Below are 18,484 nucleotides of genomic sequence, written 5' to 3' on the forward strand. Positions count from 1 at the left end.
AAGCCTGACGAAGCCTCTTGGATGAGGGGCGAAACGTTTCTTTTTAACAAAAAAACGAAGTCCAGATGACATGATTCAATCTTTTTTGTTGTTATATACCTGGATGACTGAGAAAACAAACTTTGTGTTATTCAATAAAAATGTTTTGTTTGGAGAAATTGTGATTTTCGTACCAAATTTTAATAATAAAATCAAATTACAGATGAAAAGAAAACAGTTTTATTTTAATCTTTTCACATCCTGTTTGAATATATTTTAGTTAGAAGTTTTGTTCATCCACATTTTATGCTTGTATTTTGAGTTGAGACAATTTTTGTGTCTTCATGAAACCAGGAAACAATTTGTTCTGCTAACTTGAATCATAAATAATGCTCTGATTTAAAAAAATATATGGGAGCTCACTTGAGAAGTCTTTAATAATAATCCCCTTAAAAACCAACTAACTTATCATGGTACTCAAAGACACTATATAATAAAAATACAATGTCAAATGCAGTTTCAAACAAAATAAGAATGTAATCATCTTGGATAATAAAGCATAAATACATATTTGACGAATTTAGAGTGAGTAGTCAAAGCATTTATATGGATTTTGTATGAAATATTACATTTAACTGGGAGCCTGTGAAGATGCTGCAGGAGAGAGGTCATATGATTTCTGGAAGGGGTTCTGATGTGACCGACAGAGTTTAGGACCACTTGACATTCATGGATGCATTCTTAGTTGAATCAAAGCAAGACAGTTGCAGTAATCTCGATGAGATGTGACCGAAGAGTGAATCAGAATGACAGTACTGTTGAGAGGGATGGACGGAGGCGGGCAATGTTGCAAAGATGAAAGTACGCTGATATTACGGATATAGGATTGAAATGATAATGTATTGTCTTGGATGACACATAAACTCCTAAGCTGGGGGCGGGGGTGGGCTGAGGAATGAAAAAGTCACTGGTTTTAGCAAAGGTGGATTTGGTGCCAATGAGAAGTACCGTATTTTTCGCTGTACAGGTCGCTCGGCCCAAAAGTTGAATCAGTCTATATTTGTCTAGAAAAGTGGAAAAATCCATAAATATGTTGCTTTGCCATATACATCACATCTATTGTGCGTCACCGCTGATGCGTCGCGTTTGTTATGTGTCTCCGTTGACAACCCGGAAATGTGGGCCAATGTGCCAAAAATCGATGGGCTGCCAAATGGTGGTCACAAGAGCGTGCACGGGAGGACTTTAACAAGAATTCAACAAGATTAACACTTAAAAACAATTATTTGTTTGTTCAAAGTTATAGGTGTTTCAGTCTAACGTTTGCTTAATAAACGCACTTTGAGGTTCAAATCAGCTGTATTTCAAAACCCGATACGTGGAAGTAAACATGTGCATGCGACGAGTCGCTGTGCAAATTTAACGAGATAAACGCCTCAAAACAATTATTTATTTGCTCGAAATTATAGTAAATGTGTGTCTCAGTCTATTTTTTCCTTAATGAATGCACTTTGATGGTCAAATCAACTGTATTTCAAAAGTCAATACGCGGAAGTAAGCGCATACACGTGATGAGTCGCTGTACGAATTTAACAAGATAAACACCTAAACAATTATTTGTTTGCTCGAAAGTATAGCAAATGTGTGTCTCAGTGTAACTTTTGCTAAATAAATGCACTTTACTGGTCAAATTAGCTGCATTTCAAAAATAGTTTTGCTGCCTCGGTGCTCCCAGGAGTGCGCAGACAGGGAGGAAAAAAAGGAAGGAGGAACGCTACTCGTTTAATCAAAATTTAACAAGATAAAAACCTAAACAATTATTTGTTTGCTCGAAATTATAGCAAAGGTGTTTCTCAGTGTAATGTTTGCTTAATAAATGAACTTTAATAGTCAAATTAGCTGCATTTTGCCGGGGCGGTGTAGCTGGATTGACGGTCGGTCCAAGCAGCAAGCAGAACCAAGGTGGGGTCTATGGCAAGTCGACTGTATCATTAAAAGCTGGTGAAAATTCTCAGCCATCCTGAACATGGTAAATTCAAAAAAGTTCAAGAAAAAATACAATAAAGTATAATAAATAAAGTTCAGTTGTTTTTGTCTTGAAATTTTTTGAATTTGTCATTATAGCCACGTTTACCTATTACATGATACAACGGCATGCCATACAAATACTCATACTCTGCTGCCATCAAATGGCTGAAAGTGGTACTGCTTAATTTTTTTTTTTCAGTCAGAATTAATGAAAACGGTCATATCTCAGCCAAAAATTGGTTTATAAATATGGGGGGAAAAAATCCATAAATATGTCTCTTCGGTCAATAAGTCGCAGGACATGTAAATTATACAAAAAAAGTGTGACTTATAAAGCGGAAAATACAGTAGTTTTGTTTAATTTGGGGAAAATGCTGGTGAACCAGGATCTGATATCATACAGGCAGTCAGAGAGTTAGGTTGGTGAGAGGGTGGAGCTAGGTGTCATCTGCGCAACAGTGGAATTGGATGTAATGCTTTTGTAAGATGTTGCTAAGCAGAAGGAGGTAAATGATAAAAAGGAGAGGTCCAAGTACTGAACCTTGTGGAACACCAGAACATATAACATTTTACTTTACTGTTTGTCTGTCATCCCTTTTCTGGGGTGGCTGTGGTGCAGTGGTAGGACAGCCATATTTTAGAACCGGAAAGTTGCAGATTTAGTTGCGTGTTATGCCAATATGTTGTGTTGTTCTTGAACAAGACCCACATTTCCTATCTGCTCTCCAGCTGCCTGCTCTCTACTCCAGAATGCTTCATATTTTTGAAAAGTATAATAAGTATGTAGAAATGACATGCAATAGTAAACTGATCTAAAATAATTTCCATTTGTTCTTTAAGAAATGAAGACCACTTATGGTGAACCTGAAAGGGATTTTGGACTGGTGGGGCATCAGAGTCTGCAGTCTTTTGATATTAATTAACCAGTGTCTGTGCACAAGTGTCTGTGGAGGTTTTAGACCAAAGTCCCTTGTGCACACTTTCTCAACTGTAACAATGTGAATCCCAATCTAACATGACCCTTTTTAAAGCCTTAAAAAAACAGCTGTATTTTTAAAATGCACATTTGAAAATACAACAAAGTAAGCACTCTGGGAATAAACAATAATCAAAACCTGAAAAAATATCTGGTGTATTTTAATTTTCAATCTGTAATAATGTTCCATTTGTTTACATAGAGGGGCAGGACTTTAAACTAATACTGTAAACAGCCACTAGAGGTCACTTGTCCTTTGAGGCTTCAACTTTCAGCTTCTGATCCTGTCTATAGTTTTAGATTTTTTTATCCTGATGATGAGCTATGGCTAATGCCTCAATTCCATTTGAAACATCTGAGCATTGATTATGGAACATCATTGTAAATATACAAACACCATGTTTAAACATAAGGGTGTCCATAAGTGCACTTGGCCCTAGGACGCCCTAGGTCGTAGATAACTGCTTGACTTTGTAGTCATGTCATTTGATTTACGGCCGTTTGTTTTGGACACTCGGATGAAGAGAGGAGCTGAGCCGTCAACTGAACACCACTTGGTAGTGAGTTGGATCAGATGGCAGGGAAAGATGCCCGACAGATCTGGTAGACCCGAATATGTAGTGCGGTTTTGCTGGGAACGCCTGGCAGAAGAACCCGTCAGAAAGACCTTCAACTCACACCGCTGGGAGACGGGGAACATTGAGTCTGAGTGGGCCATGTTCCGCGCCTTAATTGTTGAAATGGCTGCCTTGAGCTGTGGTTGCAAGGTTATCAGTGCTTCTCACAGTGGCCATCCTCAAACTCGGTGGTGGACACATCAGGTTAGGAAGACTGTCAAGCTGAAGGAGTCCTATCGGTCCTTGTTGGCTGGTGGGACTCCAGAGGAAGCTGAGGAGTACCGGAGGGCCGAGCGGTCCACAGTCTTGGCTGTTGTTGAGGCAAAAGCTTGGATGTGGGAGGAGTTCATTGAGGCCTTGGATGAAGAGTGCTCCGAGGAGATTCTGGCAAACCATCTGGTAGCTGAGGAGGGGAAAGCAACTCTTTACTTACACTCTGTTCAGTGAAGGTGGGGTGCTGTTGACCTCAAGCAATGTCATCAGGAGGTGGAAGGAAAACTTCTTGGACCTTCTCAATCTCACTCTTCCATGAAGGAAACTGAGTCGGGGGACTTCGAGGTTGGTCTGTCCATAACCATGGCTGAGGTCACAGAGGTAGTTAAAAAGCTCTGTGGCAGAAGGGCTCTGGGGGTGGAGTAGATTCACCCTGATTTCCTTAAGGCTCTGAATGTTGTGGGGCTGTCTTGGTTGACATGCCTTTGAAACATCGCTTGAACATTGGGACAGTGCCACTGGAATGGCAGACTAGGGTGGTGGTTCCCCTCTTCAAAAAAGGGGACCGGAGGGTGTGCTCTGATTATAGGGGCACCACTTTCCTTAGCCTCCCTGGTAAGGTCTATTTAGGGGTACTGAAGAAGCGAGTCCGATTGTTGGTCGAACCTCAGATCCTAGAGGAATAGTGTGGATTCCGTCATGACCGTGGAACATTGGATAGGCTCTTTACCCTCACTAGGGTCCCCGAGGGGTCATGGGAGTTTTCCCATCCAGTCTACATGTGTTTTTTGAACTTGGAAAGGGCATTTGACCGTGTTCCTCGGGGGTACACTGTGGAGGGTACTCCATGAGTATTGGATTGGGGGTTCGTTGTTAAGGGCTGTTTGGTCCCTATACAAGCGGTCGGTCCCTATACAAGCGGTCGGTCTTTATACAAGCGGTCGGTCCCTATACAAGCGGTCGGTCCCTATACAAGCGGTCGGTCCCTATACAAGTGGTGCAAGAGTTTGGTTCGTATTACCGGTAGAAAGTTGGACCCCTTGAAGGTGGGAGTTGGACTCCACCAGGGCTGCCTATTGTCACCGATTCTGTTCATAACTTTTATGGACAGGATTTCTCGGTGAGAAGTTCGGTTATCTGGGAGAGACTCTGAGTAGAACCACTGCTCCTCCACATCGAGAGGAGCCAGTTGAAGTGGTTTGGGCATCTGGTAAGGATGCCCCCTGGGCGCCTCCCTAGGGAGGTGCTTCGGGCATATACGACTGGGAGGGGACCCCATGGAAGACCCAGGACATGCTGGTGAGACTATGTCCCTCGGTTAGCCTGGTAACATCTTGGAATCCTCCCAGAAGAGCTGGAAGAGGTGGCTGTGGAAAGAGATGTCTGGGCCTCCCTGCTCAAGCTGTTGCCCCCGCAACCCAACTCCGGAACAAGCAGAAGATGATGGTTGGATGGATGAATGGATTATAAATATAATAAAATGAAAAATAAAATCCCTACTTGCATTGCAAAATGTACGACTCAATCTTGATAAGATTTGAGGTCTTCTAAGGTTGTTTTTTTATATCCGATAAACAAACAAGGTTTGATCGTTGTTCTAATGGCATTTCTGTGGAATTCCAAATGATAGAAAATGTTTTTTTCTTTCAATGTTTCTCCTCCTGTCAGTGCTGAGGTCAGAACATTACTCAGAAAGCCACAACAGTCAGCTGTAAAAATTAAAATTTTTTTTTTTTTTTTACTAAAAAGAAACTGTGACAGTCAGCAAGGAATTGAGAGGTTTTGGAAAATAAAATGCAAACTCAGAAAACAATCAAAGAATAATTAAAATTCCTTCTCATATATGCATGTGCAGTTGGCCCGAGCTGCATTCCATGTTGTTTTCTTTCTTTCTTTTTTTTTTTTTTTTTTTTTTTCAGCAAACTTTATATATATTTTATATTCCTGGAAATCTCAAATTTGCATCAGTGCAGCAGCTGCTTGAAAAAAGTTAAAGCTAAAGCAGCGTGTTACCTTATAAATGAATTGCAGAGAAACCACAAATTAAATTTAAAAGCTTGTATTAAAAGTAAACGTCTTCATACAGGTATAAACATTTGCAGTAACACATTTTTATGTTTTCTGACTGATTGCTGAAATGTTGGTTAAACCTGATTTGCAGAATGTCTTTTTATTCTTTTTCTTTTTTTTACAGACAAGCTGTTGCAATTTACTAAATTCACATAGTTTACCAACTGCTCAGTGACTTCAATAGATGCTATTTAACAGCTTGTCAAACCTCATGATTCAGCTTCAGTTATCTGCTGAAGTAGATTGACAATAAAACACATTTCGGCAACTGTCAAATCAAATGTATGCTTTAGAGAAATAATGACTACCATATTTTCTGCTAAATTTCCTTGACTACAAAGTCATAAATTATTTGACAGGTCAGGGTCATAATTTAAGCTTTTGAGCAAGGGAAAAAATATATTTGCTTTTATTACAGTTGTTAAACTAACAATGACATAGTTTGTTTTCTATGAGTAATCAAGAAAGTATATTGTGTCCTAAAATTTAACTGGTCAAGCTAATCCAAAATCTAAAATACGAGTTCTGAATTTACAAACATGCACTGTTCCTGACTTGTGCCATGGCTGCTGAAAAGGTTTTATATATTGTAAAAATAAAAAGTACCAGTACGTTTCACATCCTCTGCAGGCCGTTCCAGTTCACAGAAACATTCAAACATGACAGTGCTCTTCCTGTTTTGTTTCTGACACTTGATATTTTGAAAAGGCCAGCAGGCAGATGACCTGGTTGACATGAAAACCCGTGGATGACTACTGGGGAGCTACTTGAGCCAGAACATTCAGAGTTACGAGTAAGAGCTGTGTGAAAACCAGAGGAAATGCCCGTTAAAGCTGCATGTTTTCTGTTGATTTCTGCAGTGACTATCTAAAACAGAACTTAGAACAGTGTTTAATTTGTCTTAATAATATATCTGAACTCTCAGAGAACTGCAGAAATGTTTGGTTTTATAGTGTGTTTTATCTTGTCCAGTGAAATATTATTTTAACAGTTTAAAACTCTCCCTTAACTTTGGTAATGTTCTGTTTTTCAAGAGACATTGTGATTTAATACCTTGAAGTTCTGTGCATATTTTTCTCATCAAATTATTTTTATCACCTGCTGTCAAAGACAAGAACTGATTATGTTTATGCCCATGTGTGTGTTTATATGTAGCATTAGCTAAATATGTCATAAAACAATGGACAGAGTTTAAAAAGACTCAATTTGTAACCATTTCTCAAAAAGTATTCAGGTAATTATGACTCATCACAACTGATTGACTTTGAGATCAAACCACTTCAAGATGACCACCACTGATTTTAGGTAACCCAAAAATGATTCAAACTTAGCCCAGTTTATAGCTATTGAGCTCAAATTTGTTTTTAGTAGATCTTTAACATGAACACTAACCGATTAAACAGGATCGTTTTTGAAACATTGTAATTAACTACTGAAGTCAACTGTTTGTTCAAGAAGGCCTCCGCAGCTGGTTAACATAAGCCAACATAACACCAGCTGTAACTCTGAGAATTTTAACAAATTTGGATTAAACTTTTGTGTGATAGAAGCTGAGAGTCATCCTCAATACATTCTCTGAGGGCCAAACATCTCATAGGATCTCACAGATTGTGAAGAACATCATTTATGAGGTTAGACTATAGAGTTTTACAAAACACAAGGGGTGCTCCAGTCACAGGACCATGTGATTCACTGGAGACATGCCGGCCGTTACCAAAACGATGGAAAGTCTGCACTTAGTTTTGGCTAAATAGCTTTGAGTATGTAAAAAATGTCTAATAATAATAATAAATTATGTGTAAAGTAATTATCCGAAAGTTGCGTGTTCTACGGATCTAGCAACAGAGGAGAAAAGGGAAAATGTGTCTCCTTCCACAAGTCAGCAGTCCCTGTGACCCACATCTTCAATCTCTCCATAAGACAAAACTCCACCCCAGACACTTGGAAAACAGCCTTTGTTCTTCCTTTGCTGAAGGGAGGTGACCCCACCTCACTGAACAACTATCGACCAAGCTCTAAACTCTGTATTTTAGCCAAGGTTCTAGAAAAACTGATAAACTCTCAAACCAAAAATTACCTGGACTCATTTAACATCTTACCTCCACATCAATCTGGTTTCAGGAAACAACACAGCACAACCACTGCTTCACTGGAGGTTCTTAATGACGTTGTTGAAGCACTGTGTAGTATGAACAGATGCTGAGATATATTCATACATTAAACGGGTTCTTCATTTTTCTGAACTGTGTAACATGCGTGCATTGAATTTAACAGAAATGTAACGAGAGACGTTATTTATCTTTGACCCATCAAAATGAATGCGGTCATTTATTTACAGAATCAAAGTTTAACATCAAACATTTACATTAATTTGGCAAAATATGAAAATAACAACATGGCTAGTTTTACAGGAAGTGAGAACAATACGGCGATTGTTTTCACTTTTCAGCTAAAACAGCAGACATCAATTAATCAGTTTTACAACCAGGAAAACCATACGGCCATGGTTTTCCGTTGCTTCACCACAGACATTAATGAAAACATCTGGATTAATTTTCTAGCAGAAAGGAGAGTTTAAAGATGGAAAATGGAGATTTATCTTACAGAGAGATGTGTGAGGGAATTTATCTGTTTTAACCAGAACAGCACGCTCTTTGGAAATCAGCTTGTCCCAAACGGTACACTTTTGGGTGAAGGTCGACTTTACCTTTCTGAAGATAGATCAGGTCGGCGTGAAGTCCTACTTCCAGCCACTTTCAGCGTCTCCGTTGAGAACAGCTAAAATACCTCGAGAGTCGTGCGAGGTTATCCAAACAGAAGTTATAATTCCCAAAATCGTCTCTGCATTCTGGATTCCAAGAACTCTGAACTCCTTCAGAACTCTGAACTTTTCTAGAACTCTCAAAACTCTGGAAACTCTTCCATCCTCAACTCTTGAACTCTGAAACTCTGTAACCCATCTCTTCTCAACTCTACTGTTGAACTGGGAAGTTGCCACATTTAAAATGGGCTCTACTTCCGGTTCATTTGAGAGCTTTCTGATTCGTGGATGGACCAGAACAGAGGTGTGGTTTGTGATGTAAGGTGTTATGGAAAGTCAAGGATTGTTTAAGAACAGACAGAAAGATATCATGAAAAACCAGACTTCGTGGTGCCCCCTCTCCAGTATCTTGCTGTAAAAGTTAAACATGACATTTCTTTTCAGTAAACTTTTTAGTTGACCGAAGCTCGACCTTTAACACACTTACAAATTTGCTCATTGAAGACAGAAAAATCAAGAAATGCATATTACCCTGATTTCTTCTTTGAATGAGGAATAAAAATCATTACTACTGTTTAAGTAAATAAAAATGAGTAGTTCACTTCAACATGTAAACATTGTTTGAACTAACACAATTTGATTATCAAACATTTGTAAAATAGTAATGATCATAGAGAATTGTCTTTTCCACTTGATTAATTCAAGAAGGAAAGTCTCAGGATGGGTCAAACTGTATTTCTGGATGCAGATCAATGAAATGACAGTTTCTGACCATATGATCCTAAGGTCATTGATTTGACATCAGGTCAAGTTCACTACAACTGGATGCTAAGGATTATTGTGCTGCACTTTTCTTAGACCTGTCTAAAACTTTTGACACTGTGGATCAGAACATCTTGTGTCATAAACTCTCAGAAATTGGTTTCTCAGATCACACCATTGGTTGGTTCTCTAACTATCTTTCAGACCGGAGGCAATGTGTTCAACATAATGGTACTTCCTCCAGTTATTTAACAGTCAACAATGGTGTACCACAAGGCTCAGTCTTAGGACCCACCCTCTTTACAATCTACATACATAATGTAGGTAAAAACATCCCTAATGCATCCATACATTTCTATGCTGATGACACAGTTGTTTATTGTCGAGCTAAAACTGTTACAAAGGCTTTCCAGCTTTTGAATTCTGCATTCAACTACATCCAGACTGATTTGTTCCACCTCAAACTTGTCCTAAATGCCGACAAAACCAAAGGGATGCTGTTTTCAAATAGGAAGTTGGTCCCAGCAGTTCTTCCTCCGATTTTATCCTCAAATGGTGTCCCCATTGAGTTTGTTGATTCCTATAAATATTTGGGTATCTTGGTCGACTCACATCCCTCTTTTAAGCTCCATGTGGAAAACTTGGTAAAGAAACTGAAAGTTAAACTGGGTTTCTTTTTCAGAAACAGATCCTGTCTAACCCTGAATGCTAGGAAACGCCTTGTATCTGTGACTTTCCTTCCCTCAATTGATTATGGTGACATTATTTACATGAACGCTCCTACAAGAACCCTGCAGATGTTGGATGCTGTCTATCATGGTGCACTAAGATTCATAACTGGCTGTGATTATCGTACCCACCACTGCACCCTGTATTCACTGGTTAACTGGACATCATTAACTTCACGCAGACTCTCTCACTGGTACATTTTCATCTTTAAATCACTTCTTGGTCTGCTGCCTTCATACATCTCCTCCTACATGTCTCTGCGTGAGTGCAGCTACAGTGTGCGCTCTCAGGACATTATTACCTGCAGTGTTCCCTCAATGAGAACTGAACTAGGCAAAAGGGCCTTCTCCTATTCCGCTCCTGTTTCCTGGAATATCTTACAAAAAGATCTGAAGCTCTCGACCTTGACCTCTCTAAGTGGCTTTAAGAATCTGTTGGACTCCTGGCAGGGACCAATGCAGACATGTTCCTGTTTTTAGTTTTCTACATTTGCCTTAGAATCTAGCTGTTTTTTGTTTTTTTGTTTTGTTACCTTTTCTTTTTAGCCATCCTATTTGTTAAAAAAAAACAAAAAAAAAACCTGCAGTATGACTTTTTATAATTGTTTATTGTTGTTGCTGTTGTCCATTGTTGTCATCTTTCTTTGTTGAAATCAGGTCTCTCTTGTAAATGAGTCCTCGAGGCTCAATGGGATTTACCTGTCTAAATAAAGGTTGATTGATTTAGAGAGAGGCAGCAGCTATACCAGATGCGCCACCGTGCTGCCCGTCTTAACAATATCTCTCAGCATATTTTAAAAACGAGTTTTGGCAGAAGGTATTTGCTGAATTAACCCGGATGTTAGCTCAATTGTTTTTAGTCATTTTAAATGGATGTGCTGAAAAATGTGAAAATGAACAGCCATGTCTTTCTCTAAACTTCTTAAACTTTGTAAGATATTTTCAATATTGACTCATTCACACACATGATTGACTATTGGATCTGGAATTTATCCTAAACCTGGAGGGAGTGTTTTATTTTTTCTTCACCAACATTTTTAAATGATGCTGGTTCCCACCTTGATCAATCGTCTCAGTCTCTGCCTCTGACTTTGGTCGTCTGAGTAAAACAGACTTTGCCAGCATCAGACGATAAACCACCAACGTGGATCTGGAGCAGCACGTTGTTTGGCTGAATCAACAAGTGGAGGACACAGACACGGGACACTGTCGGGTGTCCAGGAGCAGCCAGAACAGGAACGTCTCAAACAAAACAAACACAAAAAGCCCGGCTTGTCCAACACGCAGATAAAAGGCACAGCCTCCTCCAAAGATCAAGATTGAATACTGGACTCTTTATGTTTTATTCCATTTTCCAGCTGCCTTTGTGAATGTGCAGCATTTCAGTTGGCACTGACTGCATTTTAAAAATCTTTCTTTTTTTTTTCTTTGTTTGTTTCCAGTTTCTTGAAGTGGTCATTGATAACTCGCTGCATGTTCAGAACACCAACACACTGGACGATGTGTACAGTAAATGTACACAAAGATATATATTTATACATTGTTGGAAACAGTGGGGCGACAGATGCATACAGACTGTTTCTTTCTCACACACTTTGACTCAGATGGATAGTCTGAGCTCTTCTGGCCGTCAAGAGATGGATGATGTAAACAAAACTTAAGGGCTCTTAGAAAGCGTGTCTCTCTTCTTGAACTTTATTGTCCCACGTCGTGGAGTGAAAATGGGGAATTGGAAAAACCCTCCATACGTCCGTTCATTTATATGTGCACGTGAGGGCAAAAACTTGAACAATAAGTGACGTGCTGACTACCTGTTGATTTATGGTTGCATTTAAGCAAAATAAATGTTTCTTTGGAAAATTGGATTGCCAAGCCAAAATCCAAGATGGCCATCTTGAATTTTGGCCACATGGATCATTTGATGAAACGATTTTTTCTAATTTTTATATTGCTTAAATTTATAGTTTTCTCAAATTATTGGGGTGTCCAAAAATTAATCAATGGTGGCCGAAGCCACCATTGGCCACCCCCTGGCTCCACCTCTGCACCTGGAGGTGGATAAAACTGCTCCCTCCATTCTTCAGGATCTGTCACTTTGGGTCTTCTCAAACAAGCAAAAGAGAAATAAAACCTCCCTCTGTTCTCCACAATGTAACTTCTACCCACGTGAATATCTCACAATAAAAACATTAAGGTTTACTTCATTCTCTGTTCAGTTCCAGTCCAGAAAAACATTCAGGTCTAAGACTATAAGCATTCACTGTTCAAATCCCAAGTTTCAGTGAAGGGGCCATCGTTGTACCGCTCGTTAACACGTTTAATCCATCGTGAATGCACGCATGTCATATAAAGACGTCTAATTACATCTTTACAATAGAATCATGATTTTGATTTAAATCAGTTGATATAAACCACTTTTGTCTGTTGATCCAGTGGCTCATTCCTCTGTTTTCAATGTTTTAGAGAAAGAACATCATATTTTGCACCTTGCATGAGATTTTTTGTCATCATGGAAGTGACGTAGAAAATGTTTTTGTCTTAAAACCTGTCGGTTGTTTAAACAATCAATGTCATGCAGCAGATCTGGCTCCCAAAGAGCTGCCTCGTCCTCCTAGTCTGACGCTTATTCACAAAGACCTTTTGAAGCTGAATGAGGGTTTTGATTTTTCTCTCTAGCCGTTCTTGGAATCCTCAGAATTTACGTCCCACTGGAGGCTCGTAAATTATGATTTTTGGAAAAGGTTTCAAAAGAAACTCTAAAGCTTTAAATGTGTTCTCTTTTAAAAAACGACTGAGTCAATAATACAAAATTTAAAAAAAGAATAAAAAAAGCTTATTAAAGCTTTAACCAAATTATTCAAGGTTCTTTCTTGTCAGTCACATCACATGTGGTACATGAGGTGGAACAGAATTATGTACAGGTCCCAGTTACATCCAACAAAAATACAAATTGTAAAGGAAAACAGTAGTAAGATCCAAGACATGAACTAAAATATGCTAAACTAATAATACACCAAGCACTAATATTACAAAACAATGCGCCAAACAGCAGCACGAACATGAGTCTGTGTGAGCAGAAGAGGATGAATGAATTATACAGGAGGTGAAATATTTTGTTTTTGTATTTGTTTTTATCTATGCTGTTTTTACGATTAAATCAAAGTTACGAGATGCCACTAGTTACTATTTTTATTTTGATTACTTTATTGATGGATTGTTTAATCATTTAATTGGTAATTACTACTGATTTTAAATAACAAATAATGTTTAATATTTTCCACCTCAGTCTATTTTTAAAAGCCAATCTATTACTAATACTAATACACATGTAAGACAGGCAGAATCATACGGATACAGTAATTTACAGATTATAGATCTGTACGCTGGTGAAGATTCTCATTCATCAGGACATGGTAAACTCAGAACAGTTCAAGACAAAAACAGCTGGACTTTATTTGTAACAGAAGACGTTTCACTTCTCATCCGAGGAGCTTTCTCAGTTTAAAGAACAGGGGGTGTGGGGTTCGACTTATAAAGCTGAGGTAAGATACATAAAGCTCCTCGGATGAGAAGCGAAACGTCTTCTGTTACGAATAAAGTCCAGTTGTTTTTGTATTGAATTTTTTTGAATAGATCTGTATAGATTTTGCATTTTAGTTAAATGCTGTTGCTTAAAACAATTGTCACCACCTTTTATTAAACATTACAGGTCTCTCTTGTAAGTGAGTCCCCGAGGCTCAATGGGATTAACCTGTATAAATAAGCGTTGAATGAATTACGCATCGCTCTTTTATTAATATAAACGCAGGAAGTGGTGCAGCTAGATGCTTCTGTTGCTTGCTGTACTGTAAATGTTTGTTAAATGTAAAGCTGTCCACAGTTTTTAATGTACCATTAGTTTTATGATGAATCGTTGTAAAAGTTCCGTTTTTTGGTCCCAGTGAAAGTAAACTTTCAACAAGAAAAGAAAAATAACCTCCCTCTGGATTATTGAGCATGGGCTTTGTTGGTTTTGAATCTCCCTCTGTTCTTCACAGCAGTGTAAGTTCCCCCCATTTAAATATACATTATCTTAAACCAAAAACATTTAGGTTTAGAAAACACTCATCTTGAAATGTCTTCACATCCCTATGTGACGGGGGACATCTGTGTACCTTTTTCCACATGATTCAACATAATTTTAAGCCTTGTTCAGATCAGTTGAGCCTTACCAACAGAACTATTGCCCCCGACAGAAACTCTGACCGATGAGCTGTACGATAAACTCCAAATCCAGCCGTTTCTCCTTCAACTTCATGGCTAAATAAAAGTAACACTCTGTCGGAGTGTTCAAGAGCCCAACTCTTCAGTGCTTTGGAGGTAAAAAACCACCTGAAGACTCAACTTCATTAGTTTCTCTGTTTGACTTCCCACATCACCTGAGTTTAAACCCTCGAGAGTCCATCAAAAACCTCTTCTTAATGTCCGCAAGATAAATGCAGCTTTACTGTTGTTTAGCAGCCACGCAGTGCAGCTGTCAGCCTGATTTATGTCCAGCTGTAAACCTTTTTAAAACACTAGGTCAAACGCGGTGTGCCAAAGCTGCTGTTTAGATTTCAGGAGGGACTCGCTGAAGTCTGTTTTGTCTCTGGTCGTTCCTCTGCTTGTCTCTCTGCAGACAGAAGATCCAGAGGCTCATTCATTACAGAAGATGGAGACTTAGAGCATTGTTTAAAGCAATGATATACAGATCCTTTGCAGGAAAGAACCCATCGGAGATGTGCATGCGGTTAGAAAGTACCGTATGTTCTTATTGTTTAGAAAGGTTTACAAACTGTACTTTGTGGAAGAAAAGGTGCTGCTGTCCAGCTCAGAGCTCGTTTTGATGTAAATTAGATTGTTGCTTTTGTCATGATTTACAAAGGGTCATCGATTGTCCATCAAGTTTTCGTTATGGGTTATTGAACTGGGATCCTAAAGCGGGAGTAGTTTGGCTGTTGCTTTGGTCCATTCAGCAGAGCAGGATTGTGTTCTCCACCGTGAATGGGACTTGCTATTTACGCCGCAAATGCTTCAAGATGAATCACTGGAAACAAACTGAGTTTTACATCATTTTCAATGCTTCTCTGTCTTACATGTTGTATTGTCTGTGTTGCAGGTGGTGAAGATGATGATCATTGTGGTGGTGACCTTTGCCCTCTGCTGGCTGCCGTACCACGTCTACTTCATTGTGACGGGTTTCAACAAGCGTCTGGTGAAGTGGAAGTACATCCAGCAGGTTTACCTGTCAGTGCTGTGGCTGGCCATGAGCTCCACCATGTACAACCCCATCATCTACTGCTGCCTCAACAGCAGGTGGGTACCATCAAGGTCTGTCCATCTTTACAACCAGTCGTACCAAACTTGTGTACTCTACATGGTGCGCCTGATCAACACGATGTCATGAACACTTGACTCTTATCACGTAGACCCCTCTTTGTTCCCAAAGTAACTCTGAGCATCCGTAAAGACAAAGAACGACTGGCTGTGACCTGAAACTTCTAGTGGGTGAGAAATCACCTGGACTCTGGGATGGAATAAAGTCTCCCATAATCAGAGCCCATGAGATCTACATGTCTATCTGTGGCATTGCATTAAGATACAGAATTTTTACCACTTTCATTTATTTTCTTTCTGCTGCAGTTTAAAATATCTGCATATTGCAGGAGATGATCCCAAATTGACATGTAGGTGCGGATCACTAATTGACAGTAACTTCTTTGCAGCATTTTATTTTATTTTTTATTTTACACAGAATTGCACAAAATAAGGGGGTGCACCTTTTCACATAAAACCTTTCAAGGTGCCTCAGATTAGGAACAAATCAAAACAGTGTTAGTTCAATAACACAGGGTTTGTATGTTCTCTCAGACGCAGGTGCTTCAGTTTCCTTCCCGCTGTCCAAAAACCTGAACGTCAGCCCAACTGGGGGTCCTAAAGTTTAAATTAACCCTCGGTGTGAGTGCGACTGGTTGTAAATGTGGATGTGACCCTGCACAGGATCAACTGGGTGAATGGATGTTTCTAATGTGTCTCTCTCATGTGTGATTGTTATTTTCTCTCATTCTCTTGCTGCGGCGCCAGATTTCGAGCTGGCTTCAAGCGTGCGTTCCGCTGGTGCCCCTTCATCAAGGTGTCCACCTACGACGAGCTGGAGTTGCGCTCCACGCGGCTGCACCCGACACGCCAGAGCAGCATGTACACGCTGACGCGGATGGATACCACTATGGTTGTAGTCTACGACCCCGCTGAGGGCAACGGCAGTGCTGGAGGGAGAAAGCACTCCTTGTCGTCCAGGAAGAGAAGCTACGTCACCTCCCGCCACACGGAGGTCACCGACTCCAACGACGGCGGAGCAAAAACACAAAACGGAGTGGCACCAAAGGCTGAGGTTGAGGAATTCTCTTAGAGTTTTATGAACTTGACCAAAGCACGAACAGTACACACAATAAGAAGTTACTCCGACTCACATTCAAATTATTTCCCTTCTTTTATTTTTTACCAAACCTGCAGCTCTGATTTATCATATTTGTCCATTTCCATGTGAGATTTCATTATTTTGGGGATTCTGTTGTGGTGAGACACATTAACGAGAAGGTTAATCAAAAAACACATAATTATGATTATGGCCATAAAACAATCCAGACTCTACAAAAATAATGGTGATCTGTGGTGCAGAGGACGGACCCTGCATCTGTTTGCCCCGTGGCCATGAACAAGAGTCATCAATGGAATCGCTGCTGACTGAACTCTATCTGGCCTCGTGTGCGGCTCCAAACAAGGTTTTCAGTGATGTAACTCTTATATGGAATATGTGGCGCAGGCTGGCAACAAGCCAACGGCAAAATCCAGGATTTATTTACGGCTCGTCAATAAAACGGGCTGCAGCAGAATCTCTGTGAAAGAACACTAACCAACCAGTCGACCTTTTACGTTTTCATTGAAGGAACACAAAAAAGTTCCACATTAAAGTGCAGGTTTTTTTTTCATAAAGCCAAAAGTAGATCAGTCATTTGTTTTGTTTTTACTCGATGTTGGTTCAGAGATGTTTGTTACATTGTAGCTGAATCGAGAGGAGAATTGTACCACACTGGACACAAAATACATTTGATATACTGTATTTATTTGTGTGTACTGTACAAAGTTTAGGGCTCCAAACAACAGGTCTTATTTTAAATAAGGTGATTTTATTTTATTTTATTTACATTTCTTTTCTCTGTCTCAGCTCTTAAACTTAGCAACCACTAAACATTTCATTATTTCTTGCTCGGTCAGCAAACGTCTGTTCATATTACACTTTTTTTTTCTAATTCCTCCCCAGAACTGACACAATCACCTCACAGGCAAAAATGGTAAATGGACTGTATTTATATAGCACCGTTCTATCTTATCAAGATACTCAAAGCACTTAACAACACAATCTGTGCCCTCATTGACCCGTTCATACAGCGCTCTACTAGATCTGTACAAAGAGGGGTTCTCAAACTTTTGGGGTTCAAGGGCCCCTCATAACCCTCATGTTTATTAAATAATTTTCTTCAGTTCGTCTCTTTAATGCAGTTTAAATATTTGTGTAACATAAATACTTATGGAGTATTTTTAATTCGAGACACAATTAACAACATTTTTAATTTCATCTTCCAAACATTACACTTTTGATAAAACTAACAACATTAAAAAACATTTTAAAACTTTACCTAGCCACATAATGAGCATAATAAATGTATCGCCACTTCTTCAAATTATTACAGTAAACTCTTCACATGAAACTGAACAGAATCACAACAGCAGTAGTCATACCAAGTAACGGGGTTTCATTTGTAAACCGACTGATGCCGTCACACAAATAGCGGGCGGGCCAGTGAGGGGGGGTGGGGGGGGTCTGGGGGATCCTTCCTCAGAAAATTTTGAATAAAGTAGATGTGATTTCCTATATTTGGGTGTATTTTAACGGGTTGTTAAATATCTTTTTTTTTTTTTCTTTTCTTTTCTTTTTTGCGGACCCCCAAGCATTGGCTCGCGGACCCCCGGGGATCCGGGGACCCCAGTTTGAGAACAACTGCATTAGAACATTCATACACCGATGGAACACACATCAGAGGCTATGAGGGGTTCAGTGTCTTGCCCAGGGACACTTCAACACGTGACTGCTGGTGGAATCGAACCCCCAGCTCTCCCATCAGAGGACAACTGCTCTAACCACTCAACCACAGCCGCCCCAAAAACAGCACTTTGTTGACATCCTTCGCTGTACAAAGCTTTATTATTATTATTATTATTATTATTATTATTATTATTATTATTATTATTATTATTATTATTATTATTATTA

At 39.4% G+C, this 18,484-nt stretch overlaps 1 protein-coding gene across 5 annotated transcripts in view; it reads left to right on the top strand.

The window, feature by feature from the left end:
* tacr3a (tachykinin receptor 3a) overlaps positions 1 to 16,713 on the top strand; it is a 71,853-nt gene extending 55,140 nt beyond the window's left edge. For all 5 annotated transcript variants that reach the window (XM_037674929.1, XM_037674928.1, XM_037674927.1 and 2 more), the window contains 2 exons: positions 15,272 to 15,468; positions 16,237 to 16,713. In XM_037674929.1, coding sequence (XP_037530857.1) covers positions 15,272 to 15,468; positions 16,237 to 16,561 — 522 coding nt within the window. In that variant the 3' untranslated portion in view covers positions 16,562 to 16,713. The remainder of the gene's footprint in view (positions 1 to 15,271; positions 15,469 to 16,236) is intronic.
* The last annotated feature ends 1,771 nt before the right edge of the window (positions 16,714 to 18,484 follow it).

Source organism: Nematolebias whitei, chromosome 3, assembly GCF_014905685.2.
Source record: "Nematolebias whitei isolate Nwh7 chromosome 3, NemWhi1, whole genome shotgun sequence".
Taxonomy (NCBI): Eukaryota; Metazoa; Chordata; class Actinopteri; order Cyprinodontiformes; family Rivulidae; genus Nematolebias; species Nematolebias whitei.